This window comes from Peromyscus maniculatus, chromosome 22 (assembly GCF_049852395.1).
Source record: "Peromyscus maniculatus bairdii isolate BWxNUB_F1_BW_parent chromosome 22, HU_Pman_BW_mat_3.1, whole genome shotgun sequence".
In the NCBI taxonomy this organism is placed as follows: Eukaryota; Metazoa; Chordata; class Mammalia; order Rodentia; family Cricetidae; genus Peromyscus; species Peromyscus maniculatus.
In genome coordinates, this window is record NC_134873.1 from 3,049,112 (window position 1) to 3,063,709 (window position 14,598).

At 63.3% G+C, this 14,598-nt stretch overlaps 1 protein-coding gene across 3 annotated transcripts; it reads right to left on the bottom strand.

Annotated features, from left to right (window-relative positions):
* Positions 1–2,259: 2,259 nt before the first annotated feature.
* On the bottom strand, positions 2,260–14,318 carry Dapk3 (death associated protein kinase 3). Of its 3 annotated transcripts, none has more exons than XM_076559685.1 (9): positions 14,200–14,318; positions 13,042–13,141; positions 5,059–5,419; positions 4,794–4,923; positions 4,501–4,549; positions 4,163–4,189; positions 3,326–3,478; positions 2,922–2,967; positions 2,260–2,849 (listed from the first exon to the last, which is right to left on the bottom strand). In XM_076559685.1, the coding sequence occupies exons 1-9, from the start codon at positions 14,276–14,278 to the stop codon at positions 2,331–2,333; spliced, it is 1,464 nt and encodes a 487-aa protein (XP_076415800.1). In that variant the 5' UTR covers positions 14,279–14,318; the 3' UTR covers positions 2,260–2,330. The 3 variants fall into 3 exon arrangements, with proteins under 3 accessions (XP_076415800.1, XP_076415801.1, XP_076415802.1); XM_076559686.1 differs by lacking the exon at positions 14,200–14,318 and adding an exon at positions 14,025–14,175; XM_076559687.1 differs by lacking the exon at positions 14,200–14,318 and adding an exon at positions 14,008–14,146.
* Between the last annotated feature and the right edge of the window lie 280 nt (positions 14,319–14,598).

Consider the following 14,598-nt stretch of genomic DNA (forward strand, 5'->3'; position numbering starts at 1 on the left):
CAGGACAGCTGGGGTTGGGGACAGAGGGAGTCCCTCTGTGGGTCCCCAGCTCTTCACCACCCACACCAAGACATGCATGCATTCTTGGGGTCACTTGGGTGGGATGGGGGTGTCCCTGGCTCTGCACCCTGTTACATGTCACCTTTCCCCTTCTACTCCTTGTCCCAGAAGCCACTGGGGACCGTCAGGGTCTGTGTTTCATTCATCCTTCGTTTCAACACAATTCTTTCTTTGACTTTTTGGGGTCGCCACGGCCGCATGAAGCCTGGGTGAGGGCCAAGGAAGGGAGGTGGTTGGGTACTTACTTTTAAGATCTCAGGGGTTGAAGGAGCCGCTGGGGCTGGCAGGCTTGCCTTTATAGCCTCGTCACCGGCTCCCGACCAGGTTATTAATAGCGAGGTAGTGTCTTGACCAAGTATGGTCAAGAGCCGAGGACCGTGAACTTGGCTGGGCCACGAGCTCTGAGCACCTGATCCGGGCTGTGACGGGGTAGGGGATGGCACACAGCAGTGCCCTCTAACCTACACCGGGCTAAAGCCGTAGGGGGATCCCCAAACCACAAATAGAACAAGCTGTGCTGACACCGGCCTGGCAGCCTGGCCCTCGGAATGTGGAGGCAGGAACTGGGTTATAGTCATCCTGGGCTATACACACACAGTTCGAGGCTAGCCTGGGCTACATAGAGTTCCAAGACTACACAGTGAGACCCTGTCTCAAGACAGAAAACGAGTCCATTAACTTGAGACTGAACCCTCAGGACCACTGCTACTCAAGCCCCGGAAACTTGGGGTGTCTGGTCACTAGCTTGGGAGACACAGGGACCTGTTTCCCCCTGCAGAAGGGGTTCGCAGCGGCTCTAGGAGACTGCAGGGGTTTGTCAGGAATGAGCTGGGCTGGGTGGGGACCACAGATAGCCAGGGCGCCTCCAGGGGCCTCCTGCCTCGCCCCCCACCCCTCCACCCCCCGCGTCGGGGCCCTGCGGCAGAGGCATGCCATTCCCTAGGCAGTATCAGCCCCACCAGATGACGTTGGCGGCACCCAGGCCATGAGCCCACCCTAACGGGATGGAGCCCAGATACCGGAACAGGAGCTGCGGAGCTGGCACACACACACACCCCCATTCCAGGCTGAGCCTCTTTGTTCTAGAACATCCCACATCTGCCTGAAGCTCAGCCCAGGCTTCTCTGAACTTCGCTGATACAACAGAGACCGGTCTCCTCAAATAAGGCTCATTCCTGGGTCCTGAGGGTTGGCACACCTTCATATTTTGGGTAAAACCAGGGCTTACCAGGAGAGCCTGTGAATGACGACTGCTTTCATTTTTATTAACTTGATTTTGTGAGACAGAGTTTCTCTGTGTAACCCTGGCTGTCCTGGAACTCACTCTGTAGACCAGGGTGATCTCGAACTCACAGAGACCGAGCTGCCTCTGCCTCCCCAGGCCTGACATCATGCCTGGCTTTTTAAACATTTAGAAAATTTTATTTCTGTGTATGAGTTTGTGTTTGTGCACACGTGCGTGCCCCGTGCCGGTAGAGCGCACCGGATTCCCGAATCTGGAACTACAGGTGGCTGCGCTGCCGTGGGGTGTGGGACTCGAACCCAAGTCCTCGGCGAGGGCTGCCAGCGCTCTGACTAGGGTCCTGGCCGCGGCCACCGCCCCTGCTCTCTGCTGCCGCCCCACGGCGGCTTTGCACACGACACCGTCCTCATAATCCTCCCGGGAACCCGCGTCTGCAGGGGCGTACCCGCGACTGTGGGGGCACGTGGTCTACACAGACCGCGGGCTGAGTTTGGGCGTGGGAGGTCCACGGAACAGAGCTAGACTAGAGCGGGGACCAGAGGGGCCACGCGCCTTTCCTAGGAGGACATTGGGTCAGCTCACAGCTCAGGGGCCTTGACTGTTGCTAGGGCAGGATGATGTCGCCAAGTGCCCCAGGCAATCCTCCTGCCTCAGCCTCCACGCTCTGGGATTACAGGCGCCTATGGTCTGACTTGGCACCACCTCTCCACGGTGCACCTCTTACTGGACGTGAGCCCCCCCCACCACGGTGCGCCCTGTTCCGGGCTGTGTGACGCTGCAGGGGACCCGCTGAGTTGCAGGTTTACTAGTTCAACCTCGCGTGTCTGTGTGAACTGTGGGGGACGCCACCCAGGGCGTGTGGCGGGGCACAGCGCATGACCGGAGGGGGGGCGACCCCTGGAGGCTGTGGGGGGGTTCGCGCACGGTCCCCGCAGAGCGTGGAACACACGCGGCAGTGCGTGAAAAGCAGCTTTATTCCGGGGTTGCGGGGGTCTAGGGTCCCGGGGCGCGGGTCCGCAGCCGCACCCTAGCGCACGCCGCACTCCGCCTGCAGCCGCTCCTGCTCCAGCGCGCGCACCAGGTCGCGCACGAACTGCACCTCGGCGGCCACCTGGGCGGCCAGCGCGTCGTAGCGGTTCTCCAGGCGACACAGACGCCGCTTGAGGCCCCCGGCGCCCAGCAGCGCCGCCCGCGCCTCCTCCTGCGCGCGCGTGCGCAGGGCCTCCGTCCGTCCCAGCTCCGTGCGCAGGCGCCGCAGGTCGCGACCCAAGCCCGCGCTCCCGTCGCGGCAGCGCGCCTCCCGCTGCTCGGCGGCCGCGCGCAGCGCGCACACGCGCTCCCGGCACTGGCGCCGGCCCCGCTGCAGCTCCCGCAGCCCCTGCTCCGCCGCCGCCACGTCCTCCAGGACGCGCGAGAAGCGCTCGAAGCTGGCGTAGCTCGTGTTGCGCGGCATGCTCGAGTGCGACTTGAGGCTGTACTCGCGCAGGCGCGCCGCGCGCAGCCGCCGCCGCTCCGGCTTCCGGGCGCCGTCCTCGCGCCTGCGCACCTGCGGGGACAGGAGGTGAGGCAGGGGGTCAACGGCCGGCCGCCCGCCCTCCGCCGGGGTCCCGAGCCTCACCTTGATCCAGGAGTGCTCCAGGCTCTGTGCGATGGTCATCCTCCTCCTGCGGGGAGGGGCGCCTTAGAGCTGTGCGGCTCCACCGCACCCGCGGGGCCCCATCTTCACGACCCCACGTGACCCCGTCAGGGCCACAGGGGTCGTCGCGGACAGCACCCCATGTGGGATGATCCCCCGTCACCCACGCGTGCCCCACCCACCTCCACGGGCTGCCACCCCGTCCCCCCGCCAGGTTGGCTGTGCTCCGCCAGCCCCGAGGGTTTGCTGGGAGCCGTGGACACTGGTGTCGCGGGGTCCCAGAGGGCACAGAGCCCGTGAACAGATGAGGATGGGGGCCAGCCTGGGCTACAGCAGACCCTGCCTCCAAACTACACCAGAAAGCCCCAAGCATCCGGGTGCCCTACTTGGGGTCTTTGACCAGCAGCCTGCGGATGAAGTCCTTGGCCAGCTCGCTGGTGCTGCTGAAGTACTCCTCGTCGAAGTCGTAGTTCACCGCCGAGATGTTGGTCAGCGTCTCCTGCTTGGTCTCCCCCAGGAACGGGGACGCCCCGCTCAGGCTGCACGGAGGGCCACGCTGAGGGTTAGCTGACGGCGGTGACCCCCTCCGCCCGTCACTGCCACCCGACGCGGCCAGGGTCACCATGGGGACCTCAGCGGAGAGACCGGGCCCGCTCACGAGCCTGGGCGGATCTGGGGTATTTTCATTGTTGGCGACGGACGCGGGGAGCCGGGGCCACGGCGAGCAATGGGTCCCTCAGTTCCCGCCCGACTCCCTCCGATGACCGGCTGTGACCCGAGGTGGGTTTGCTCAGTTTTGGTCCCAGCAACAGAGAGCGAACTGGAGCGTCTTCCGGCGCTGAGTCCAGCGCTGGCCGGAGAAGCAGGAGAAACATCTCCAGGGAAGGGAAGGGGCGACCCCTAAACAGGGCCAGCGGAGACTGGGGCGTGGTCAGGGTGGAGCCCCGCCCAGAATCCCCAGTGAGGGGCTGGGGGCGTGGTCAGGGTGGAGCCCCGCCCAGAATCCCCAGTGAGGGCTGGGGGCGTGGTCAGGGTGGAGCCCCGCCCAGAATCCCCAGTGAGGGCTGGGGGCGTGGTCAGGGTGGAGCCCCGCCTAGAATCCCCAGTGAGGGCCGGGGGCGTGGCCGGGGTGCAGCCAGTCACAGAGCGAGCAGCTCCTCCCCGGGGTCTCCACCCCGACCCTAGCCTCATCGGGTGCAGACCGGGGTCCCTCCGGCACTCACAGGATGTAGGTGATGACGCCGATGCTCCTGGAGGGGCAGAAAAGATGGGGTCAGCATGGCCGGGGCAGCGGCCTGGGGCCCCGGGCCCCCCACTCCGCAGGGCCAGGGTTCCCGAGAGTGGTCGGTGCAGTCACAGGGTCCTGAGCACGGGCTGAGGCCAGGACAGCAGCGCACAGGACCTGTGGATCCCGCAGCGCAGACCCCACACACCGGCCCGAGGGGAGGCCATCCAGGGCCTCAGGTCTGAACAGCTAGGGGAGGTGGCGCATGGCGGGCGGGTGTGCGTGCGTGCGCGTGTCCGGGGAGCACAGGGAGGGCCTCACCCCCACCCCACTCACCACATGTCAGCCTCCAAGCCCAGCGGCTCGTAGTTGACGATCTCGGGAGCTGTGGGAGTCAGGGTCGCGGCGGCAGGTCAGGCTGAGGACGCGGGGCCCGCCCCACCCGGGGTACCCACCCCACCCGGCAGGGCCCACCCCACCCGGCAGGGCCCACCCCACCCGGCAGGGCCCAACCCACCCGGCAGGGCCCACCCCACCCCGCTGGGCCCACCCCACCCCACCCGGTATTGTACACCCCACCCGGCAGGGCCCACCCCACCCCGCGGGGCCCACTCGCGCCGGCCCCTCACCCACGAACTCGGGCGTGCCGAAGATGTTCTTGAATTCGCTGCCAGCCTCGATCCTGTGCGCGATGCCGAAGTCGATGAGCTTGATGCGCGGGCTGGCTGCGTGCTTGTCCAGCAGCATGATGTTCTCAGGCTGCAGGGGGGCAGGCGTGACCCTCGAGGACGGACGGACGGACGGACGGACGGACAGACACACACACACACACACACACACACGCGCGCACACATACACGCACGCACACGCACACGCACGCAGCGCGCGCTCTACCTTCAGGTCGAAGTGCGCGATGCGCTTGGAGTGCAGGTAGTGGACGCCGTCCAGGATCTGCTTGAGGAACTGCGTGGCCTCGTCCTCCGTCAGCGACTCCTTCTCGGCCAGGAAGTCGAAGAGCTCGCCGCCGGACACCAGCTCCAGGATGAGCACCACGTCCGTCTTGTTCTCGAACACGTCGTGCAGCGTGATGATGTTGGGGTGGCGGATCTCGCGCAGGATGCTCACCTCGCGCTCGATCTCCTCCCGGCTCACACCGCGCCGGCTGGACGGCAGGCGCCGCTTCTTGATGAACTTGGCCGCGTACTCCATGCCCGTGCCCTTCTGCTGGCACTTGCGCACGATGGCGAACTGGCCGCTGCAGGGGAGAGGACAGCTGAGCGCCGCGGCCCCGGGGCCCCCACAGCAGCGGGCCCGCCCCCAGAGTCAGCAGAGGGCGGCTGGGGAGACAGCCGGGGCCGGGCAGCATCGGGGACCCGAGAAAGGTCAAGGGCGGCGCGGTAGCCCCAGTGCCGAGGGGAGGGAGAAGGGTCCCTAGCCAGGGATCCAGACGCTTCAGCCACCTCCGCGTTCATTCAGGAGACACCGGTCTCCAAAGCCCAGGGGACATAAAAATGGGGTTCCTCAGACAGGCTCGGTGACCACGCCTTTGACCCAGCACTCAGGAGGCAGAGACGGGGATCTAAGCCCGGCCTCTTCCTCCAAGAGGAAAACCTTAGCTGTTAGAGCAAAGACCTGAGGACAGGAAGCCAACGCCTCGGCGGTTTCAGGAAGTCCCTGAAGCTGACTCAGACCAGCTGGGCTTCCTGGGAGAGGCTCAGGAAACCCAGCCACCCTGGGAGGCTGTACAGTGGGTTCCAGGTCCTTAGATCTCACACGCCATCACCCAGCCTGGGGGCGTCGGAGACACAGCTGTCTTTGATCTGTTTCTGCTGTCCTAACCCTGTGCTGGTTGGGTGGGGTTTTTTCTGTTGTTGTTGTTTGTTTGTTTTTTGGGTTTGTTTTTTTTTTTTTTTTGAGACAGGGTTTCTCTGTGTAGATTTGCACCTTGCCTGGAACTCACTTGGTAGCCCAGGCTGGCCTCGAACTCACAGAAATCCGCCTGGCTCTGCCTCCCGAGTGCTAGCATTAAAGGCGTGCGCCACCACCGCCCGGCTCTGGTTGGGTTTTGTCAACCAGACAACCCTAAACCTATCCCGGAAGAGGGACCTTGTGGAATATTAACTATGTAAAGATGTGTTACATTTGGTTATGTGTGGAATATTTAGGCAAAGATGTGTTACATTTGTTTCTGCTACATTTAACTATGTAAAGATGTGTTGCTTTGCCTGCCTAAGACACCTGATTGAATAAAAAGCTGAACGAACTGGCTGGAGAGATGGCTCAGAGGTTAGAGCACTGGGTGCTCTTCCAGAGGTCCTGAGTTCAATTCCCAGCAACCGCATGGTGGCTCACAACCATCTATAACGGGATCTGGTGCCCTCTTCTGGCCTACAGACAGACACGCAGGCAGAACACTGTAATTAATAATAATAAAGAAAAAAGCTGAACAGCAGCTGAACAGCTAGGCAGTAGAGGTTTGAGAACAGAGAGAACGGAGAGAACGAGGGAGATGCCTGGGGCCAGTCAGGCCGCCACCAGCCAGACACGGAGTAGAACTACAGAATAAAAGGTAGAAGTTCCCAAGGCGAAAGGAAGATGAGGAGAAACAGGTTAAATTGAGCTATAGAGTGTGTGTCAGGAGGGCCGAGTGGTCTAAGGCACCAGACTCAAGTTGGCTGTAAGAACTAGCAAGGAACGAGCCTAATATCAGGTCTCCATGTCATGATTCCACAGCCGGTCGGTGGCCCAAGAGAAGGCACATGTGGGTCGTTTCCTTGACTGATAATGATATGGAAGGGCCCAGCTATGGTGAGTGTTTCCATCCCTGAGCTGCTGGCCCTGAGTTCTAGAAGAAAGCAAGCCAGTCAGCAGCTCCCTCCATGGCCTCTGCGTCAGCTCCTGCCTCCAGGGTCCTGCCCCGGGAGCTGGGAGCTGAAATGAAGCTTTTCATCCCCAAGCTGCTTACAGTCAGGGTCTATCACAGCAACAGAGACAACCCCAACCCTGTTTCTGCAAGTGACCCCAACAAACTCACTGGTTCACCAATTTGGGCTCTGGTGCCCTCACCGTGGGCTGTCACTGGTTCCCTGTCTGGGGTGAGGGGAGGTCCGCAGCTCCCCAGGAAACACGTCACACAACACAGTGAGCACCCAACAAGGAGACAACCAGGATGAGCTCCACAGGCGAGAGCATGGCTCTGGCAGTCCACGCAACTGAGGCTGCGTGGGGCGGAGGGCGGCGGTGCGCCGGACTCGCGAAGGTGACCCGTCCTGCGTGTTACAGGACAGAGTGCCTCCCCCTGGGCCAGCAGACCTACAGTAGTTGGGGACACAGGCAGCCATGGCTGAAGTCTGGGTGGGGACAGCGGACATCCCACGGATGCCGTCTGCCCATCAAATGGCATGGGGTGGTTCATCTGCCTGACCAGTGGGGTCCAGTGAATGTGGGGGGCCCTGCCAAGGGCTGGAGCGTTACAACAATGTTGCAGTCTGTGAGGAACATGAAAGGGGGTTCCGTGGAGGCTGTGGCCAGGGCTGTGTGTAGATTCAGGATGAGGGGGCAGAGGCGGCCGGGCGAGAGGCCGGGATGGTGATACCACTGCTGTTTCTTACACAGGGACAGGAGTGCTACCTTGCCAGAGCCTGTCCCGGGAACTTGGAGCCCCTGGGAAGAACTGGGTAGTGTGTACGTCAGGGCTGCAGTGACAGACAGATGGGGACTGTAAAAGTGACACTTGACGCCCTGTTCATCAGGCCGTGAGGGCTGCTCAAGCCTGGACACACTCACACTGGGCCACAGTCCTCGGGAAAACCGCAGACCAATGCAGTGCTTCTGAGCCTCTGGGATGTCACCGGCCGGCCCAGCACTTCAGCAGGGTAGGAAACGCGGACGGACAGATGGACGGACGGACGGACGGACGGACGGACGGGTGATCCCTACAGCACCTCAGCCCAGGGCAGGAAGGAGGCCTCCAGGGCGGGGGCCTGCAGAGCACCTGACAGCCCCGGGGAAAGTGGTGGGTTGACTGGGTTTCTGTTGGTGCTGATATTTGGACTTCTGTGGGTTCTAGAAGCTTCAATTCTTGGGGCTCAGGGGTACCAGATGCAGAGCAGGGGTTATAAGCCTGGCCGACTGGAGGGCAGTGGCTCTCCTAAGCCTGGACACAGGCTCACCTGCGCGAGCGTACACACACACCTCTTCTCATGTGACTCCTGTAGTCACCTGACACTGTTCCCGGGGATGACCCCGGCTCTCCCCCACCTGGTGCTATGGGGCTCTGTCCTGGCTGTCACCTACAGGTAACACAAACCCGACACTTGTGTATTCTACACACAGACACCCATGGATATGTGTGAGTGCCTCTAAAGAACAGCAGTGTAAACATTAAAAGTCCATTCATGCCGGCGGTGGTGGCTCCCGCCTTTAATCCCAGCACTGGGAGGCAGAGGCAGATGGATCTCTGTGAGTTCGAGGCCAGCCTGGTCTACAGAGCAAGTTCCAGAATAGGCAGGGACACAAGAGAAACTGTCTTGAAAACCAAAATAATAAAACAACAACAACAACAAAGATTGCCGGGCTGGAGAGATGCTTAGCGGTTAGCGCACCGGCTGCCCCTGCAGAGGACCCGGGTTCCCAGCACCCACGGCGCTCACAACCGCCTGTGACTCCAGTTCTGGGAACCGGATGCCCTCTTCCGGCCTCTGCAGGTACTGCACACATGTGGTGCACACAGACACTCGCAGGAAACACACACACACACAGGAAATGAACTAATATTGTAAGAAAAAGGACCCTGTTGCTGAGGACGTCACGTGCTAAGGCGAGGACTGCGCCTAAAGTGTCCCCTCCCTGAGGCCGGGCCCTTGTGGGTCACACGGAGCTGCACAGGTGGGCGGGAGAGCTGCAGCCCACATCCCCCACATGATGGGCAGGGTGTCAGCCAGTCAGAGGCAGGGCCTACAGCTAGGACCAGCTCTGATTGGACGAGAGCGCAGGCCCAGGGGCCACCCCGTTGGCTTGGCACTCGTGACTGGCACCTGGGTTTATGACCTCTGGCCGTCACTGCTCCCGAGGTCACTTAGACGTTTTGCTCCTTTTCTGCCTTTTCCTCATTGTGATTTACAGAAAACCATGTGGCCGAGAAGGACAGGTGAGGACACAGCGGTTCGGCGGCCACCATCGGGCTCACGTGACTCTCCGGGACCCAGGGACCACTGGGGGGGGGGCTGAGCAAGGGGCTCCCCAGGATTAACACCGCCTACGGGTATCCTTAGCGTTTCTGGGGACGCAGGCGCTCTGCCCTGCGGGGAGCCCCGCAGACAGGAAGTCCCCGAAACCGAGCGGAGATGCTGAGCCCTCCGGCCGCAGGACCAGGAGCAGAAAGGACGGCGAGAGACGCGGTCACAGCAGCCGAGAGGGAGGCTCAGGTCTCCGGAGCCACCGGGAAGGGCGCGGTCCAGCCTCCCCTTCCGCCTGCGGGCTGCGCAGCGCCCTCCACGTTCCCGGCCTCGTGAGCCGCCCCGCGTGCTGGGCTGGGTCTTGGGGATGCAGCTCAGTCATTTCTGCTCCCGGAAGTGACCCCTGTAAAACCATGCTGCACGGGGCTCGGCCTGCCGCTGGCTCCCTCTCTGGGGTGAGTCTACGCTTCTCCTCTGCCCCGCACATCGCCATCTAAGCTACAACAGCAGCCAAACCTTACTATGTAGCCCAGGCTAGCCTTGAACTCGGTGACTCCCGTCCTCAGCCTCCTGAGGGCAGGAAGATGGGGTCTGCCACAGCACCCGGTGTTTTTGTTTTGTCTTTGATAAATTATGTTTGGCTGTTGGACCTCGTTTTTAGAATGGGGGATGAGTCTAGCCGTGTGGCCCGGCCCACGTGACGGTCCTGCCTTGTCCTCACGGCAGCTGCGACAGCAGACTTCCTGCAGGTTTTACCAGGACCCCCCACGGGACTGTTGACGGGAGGATCAGACATTCAAGGTCGGCCTTGACTACACGGTGCGTCTGAAGCCAGGCTGGGCCACCAGAGCCAACGGAGCTGGCCAGACGGTGGGAGAGGCACCAACCCTGACAGCCAGAGCTCTGTTTCCAAAGCCGGAGTGGGGAGAACCGACTCCTGCAAGTTGTCCTCAGACCCCACACGCGCCCCACGGCACAATGCACAGGCATGTGAACACACACAAGTAAGCGACAGTTAATACGCCCGGTGTGGCGCACATCTTCCATCCCAGCCCTCGGGAGGCGGAGGCAGGAGGATCTCTGTGAGTTCCAGCCTGGGCTACAGAGCGAGATCCAGGCCAGCCTGGGCTACAGAGTGAGACTCCGTCTCACAACAGCAGGAACATGTTTCTGTTCTGACAACCTGTGTGCCTGAGGCGAGTGCTGTGGGGCCCCCAGGCAGCCATGTGGGGTGGCCCGAGTGCGCCCGGGGGAGAGGCCTGGAAGGCACCCGCCCTGCCTGCCCCGGACCTGTGTCCAGATCCACTACTCAAGCACCAACACTCTGTCCCCTGATGGAGCTGGGGGAAGGGTGAGTCCCGGGACTGCGGCACCCGCTCGGCACCCGCTCGGCACCCACTCGGCACCCACTCGCCAGGTCCCCTCCACAGACAGCACCCACAGCTGAGTCCCCACCCCCAACACCATGGTGACTGCAGCAGCTCACTCCTGGGGGGTGGGGGCGTCCCAGAGAGGCCCCAGGGGTACCCCTCACTGCAGGGCTCAGCCTGGCCCCTGGCTCTGGACACGCCGCTCCAGCACGTGACTGCCTGCCTGCCCTCACCGGCTCCGTCCCGGGACTCGGCAGCTTAAGGCCCCCATGGTCACCAAGAACCCAGACGAGCGGCGTCCCTCACCATCCCGCACAGAATGACCTATGCCCGCCTGAGCCACGACTGCGGGGACAAGTGTCCACGCCACATTTCAAGGCTGCCCGGGGCGGGCGCCGCTGGCAGGGCTGAGGCCAAGGGAGGGGAGGAGCCGCGGGGGGTGCACGGGACCCCCTCAGGCTGTTCCCAGCTCCCGGGACTGCTCCGGGCTTCCAACCCGAGTGTACGGCAGCACCAGCGTGGGCTGGGCCTGCAGACCGTACTCCGTCACCACAGACGCAGCGACAGGCCCTTCCTGGCACTGGTCCCGGCACTCAGAGCCCCAGGAGCCAGGAGCCTGGAGCTGGGAGCCGGAGGCCAGGCAGGCCGGGAAAGCATGGGGATCAGAGTTCAGTCCCCAGATCACACGCGGGGTGGTCGCGTGTGCCCGGAACCCCGGCCCGGGGGTTTGCACGACATAAAAATAAATCTTCAGAAGAGGGTGGGGCGCGACAGAAGGAGGGGGGGGCTCGGCCTCCACCCGCACACGCGTGCACGCTCGGGACCCACGTGCGGAGGAGAGCCAACGGCTGCAAGCTGCCCCCGCCCCCCCCACACACACCAAAAGTAAAGATGCCGAGACCAGGCAGCGGGTGAGTGCACGGTGCTGGAGGAAGAACTTTAAATGACGGCACCGCACGGCACAGGCGGGTTAGGCACAACGCGTCCTTGGCTGGAGGAGACGTGGGCACTGAAGCCTGTGACGTCAGGGGGTCCCGGAACCATCCCCGGGACATGACCACACACGGGCTACATTTCCCGGGGGTGGGGGTGGGGGTGGGGTGTGCGGCACAGCTGCGGGCCCAAGAACAACGCCAGCTGCCGTCCAACCTGTGATCCGTATTTATTTCCGTGCGAGTTTTGCCCACAGGGGCCTGAAGAGGGCATCGGATCCCTTAGGACTGGAGGCACAGATGGCTGTGAGCCGCCGTGTGGGTGCTGGGAATCGAACCCAGGTCCTCTGCCAGAGCAGCAAGTGCTCTAACCATTGAACCATCCCTCCAGCCCAGCCCCACATCTCTTTTTTGGGGGGGTCTGGGTCTCACTGAACCCGGGATGGTTCCACATCCCCAGCACCAGGCTCACAGAGGAAGTCACCACCCGTGGCTCTGTACATGGTGCTGGAGAGCTGTGTCCCGGCATCCGCACACAGCTGTTCCCATTTGCCCCACAGTTTAGCTGGAAGGTTGGGGGGGGGGGGTGCTGAACCGGGAAACTCCTGAAGGAAGTGACTCAGGGCCTCCCCCCCCCAGTCAGGAGGACCCTCCCCAGCCTCTGCGCTATTTACATTCCATCCGGATGACATCACGAGGCAGGCCTTGAGGTTCCCAAGGCTGGCCAGGCCAGAACTCGCCAAATAAGGTCTGAGGCCCCTGAGAGAGAGGAGGGCCTGGTGGGCAGAGGGGGGAGGGGGGACAGAGTGGGGAGAGGGGGGAGCCCACCAAGGCCTACTGGGCGGGGAGAATCTGGCTTTCCCAAGGGACACCAAGCAAAAGCTGGGGAGACTCAAGTGAACCCCAAAGCCTAGAGAGGGAGACCTTCCACGTCCAGAAACAGCGAGTGCAGCGGGTGGCGACAGCCGTCACCCGGATGCCAGGTCAACACCCAGGGCTGCGACACGTGACCCCGAGTTCAGTCCCTGGGACCCACGTGGCAGACACCAGACTCCATCTGAGGTACACGCACAAACACACACGCAAGTTCAAGGCCAGCCTGGGGTCCGTGAGATCCGCCTCAAAACGCGGACAAGAGAAACGTCAACCAAGGTCAGGGGCGCCTTTAGTCCTGGTGCTCGGGGGCAGTGGGGTCCCCGGAGCTCCAGACCTGCCAGGGCTACACAGTGAGTGTCCACAGGGGGGAAACCAACTCAGAACAACCCCACAGCGGTGCCTCCCGGCCTGTCCCCACAGCTCGCTGGCGGGGGACGCCGGACCGCCGGCCTCTCGGCCCACTCAGGATCCGCAGAGACAGAGGACAGGAAGGTGCCGGCGTGCACACCCGGCGCCACTCACCTGCCCAGCTCTTCTCCCATCTCATAGTGGTCCTCGACATCTTCCTGCCTGAACGCGGACATGGCGGCCTGCCTGCTGGAGGACTCTCGGGACGGGGGAGCTGGGGAGACACGGGGAGGAGTCGGTCATCAGGGAATCCATTTTCCCAGAGGCCCTGGCGGGAGGCCCGACGCCTCTCCCACGGTCTCCTGGCAGAAATGGCACCGCTCGTCAATGCCCCGTTTCCTGTGGTCATCGAAAGCCCCCCCACATGTGGTCACGGCAGAGCACATCTGTCATGCCAGCCCTGGGGAGGGCAAGGCTGGAGGGTTAGAAGTTCAAAGGCAGCCTCAAGTACGTGGGAGAGATGGGAGCCAGGCTGGGCGACATGAGACTCCGTGTGTGCGCGCGTGTGCGCATGTGCGTGTGTGTGCGCGTGTGCGTGCGTGTGTGCGCGTGCGTGTGTGCGCGCGCGTGTGTGTGTGTGTGTGTGTGCGCGTGTATGTGTATGTGTGTGTGCGTGTGTGCATGTGCGTGTGTGCGCGTGTGTGTGTGTGCGCGTGTGTGTGCGTGTGCGCGTATGTATGTGTGGGTTCGCTGGCGCGCACACGCGTGCACAGGGGACCGCAGAGATGGCTCAGGTACTAAGGGGGGCGCTGCACTCTCAGTATCCGAGCTCGGTTCCCAAGGCCCACAGCAGCTGACTGACTACACCTGCCACACCAAGTGACCCACGGCCCTCTCCTGGCCACGCCAGGTCCTGCACGCACGCACGCACGCACGCACGCACGCACGCCGGCCCCCATCATCTTCCTGTGCCATTCTCAGGCACAGATACAATGACAGGAACACAATGACATCGCACACAGCACACGCAGCCACGGGTGCAGAGTGTCGTCCCCGGCTGCACCCGGGGTGCATGCGATCTCTGCCCTCAATATCCTTGCACAGCCTCCAGCGCTTGGGGTCCCTAGCGAGCTTGCCCACCTGTCAATCATGCCCACCTGCACCCCGGAACTCAGGGGCGTCGCCAGAGGGCTGACGCATGCGCAGTCTTAGCGGCCCGTCTCCGGGCTGAAGCGTCCCGGGGCCGACGCAGCCCCCGCGGTCCCCTCCCTGGCTCGCGCCCTCGCCGCGTGTCCCGTGGGTGTCCGCCCCGTGGCCCCGGCCCGTCCGTACCATCCACGGCCCGCGGGTCCCCGCCCGATGCCAGCGTAGCCCCCGCGTCCTCCTCCTGCGCCAGCTCCCCGGGAGCCATCTGCGCATGTGCCAAACGCGCAGACGCATCCGTGCAGACCGGAAGCCAGCGCCAATTGGCCCGAGTCACGCTCGGGAAAACGGAAGCCAGCGCTCATTGGCCAGCATCACCACCCACAGGCGGAAGTGTGCGCGGGTGACGTGGCGCCGGTGCAAGCCGGAAGCCAGCGCTCATTGGCCAGCAGCCCCGGCCCCGCCCGGCAACTTGGGCAGCGTCCTCGGCGGGGACACCGATTGGTCGGGTGAGCTCCCGCCCCGCCCCCATCTGCCCGGCCCAGCTCCCTTCATCTCCCCGCCCCGCCCCCGACAGCACAGGACCAC

Bases quoted from the DNA above. Each gene is read 5' to 3' on its own strand.
- Dapk3 (XM_076559685.1), bottom strand. From the start codon at position 14,278: ATGGCTCCCGGGGAGCTGGCGCAGGAGGAGGACGCGGGGGCTACGCTG. The intron at 4,190-4,500 runs GTGAGTGGGGTG...CTGCCCCTCCAG, and splicing joins GGCTTGGAGGCTGACATGTG to GAGCATCGGCGTCATCACCT. The intron at 2,850-2,921 runs GTGAGGCTCGGG...CTGTCCCCGCAG, and splicing joins TGGAGCACTCCTGGATCAAG to GTGCGCAGGCGCGAGGACGG.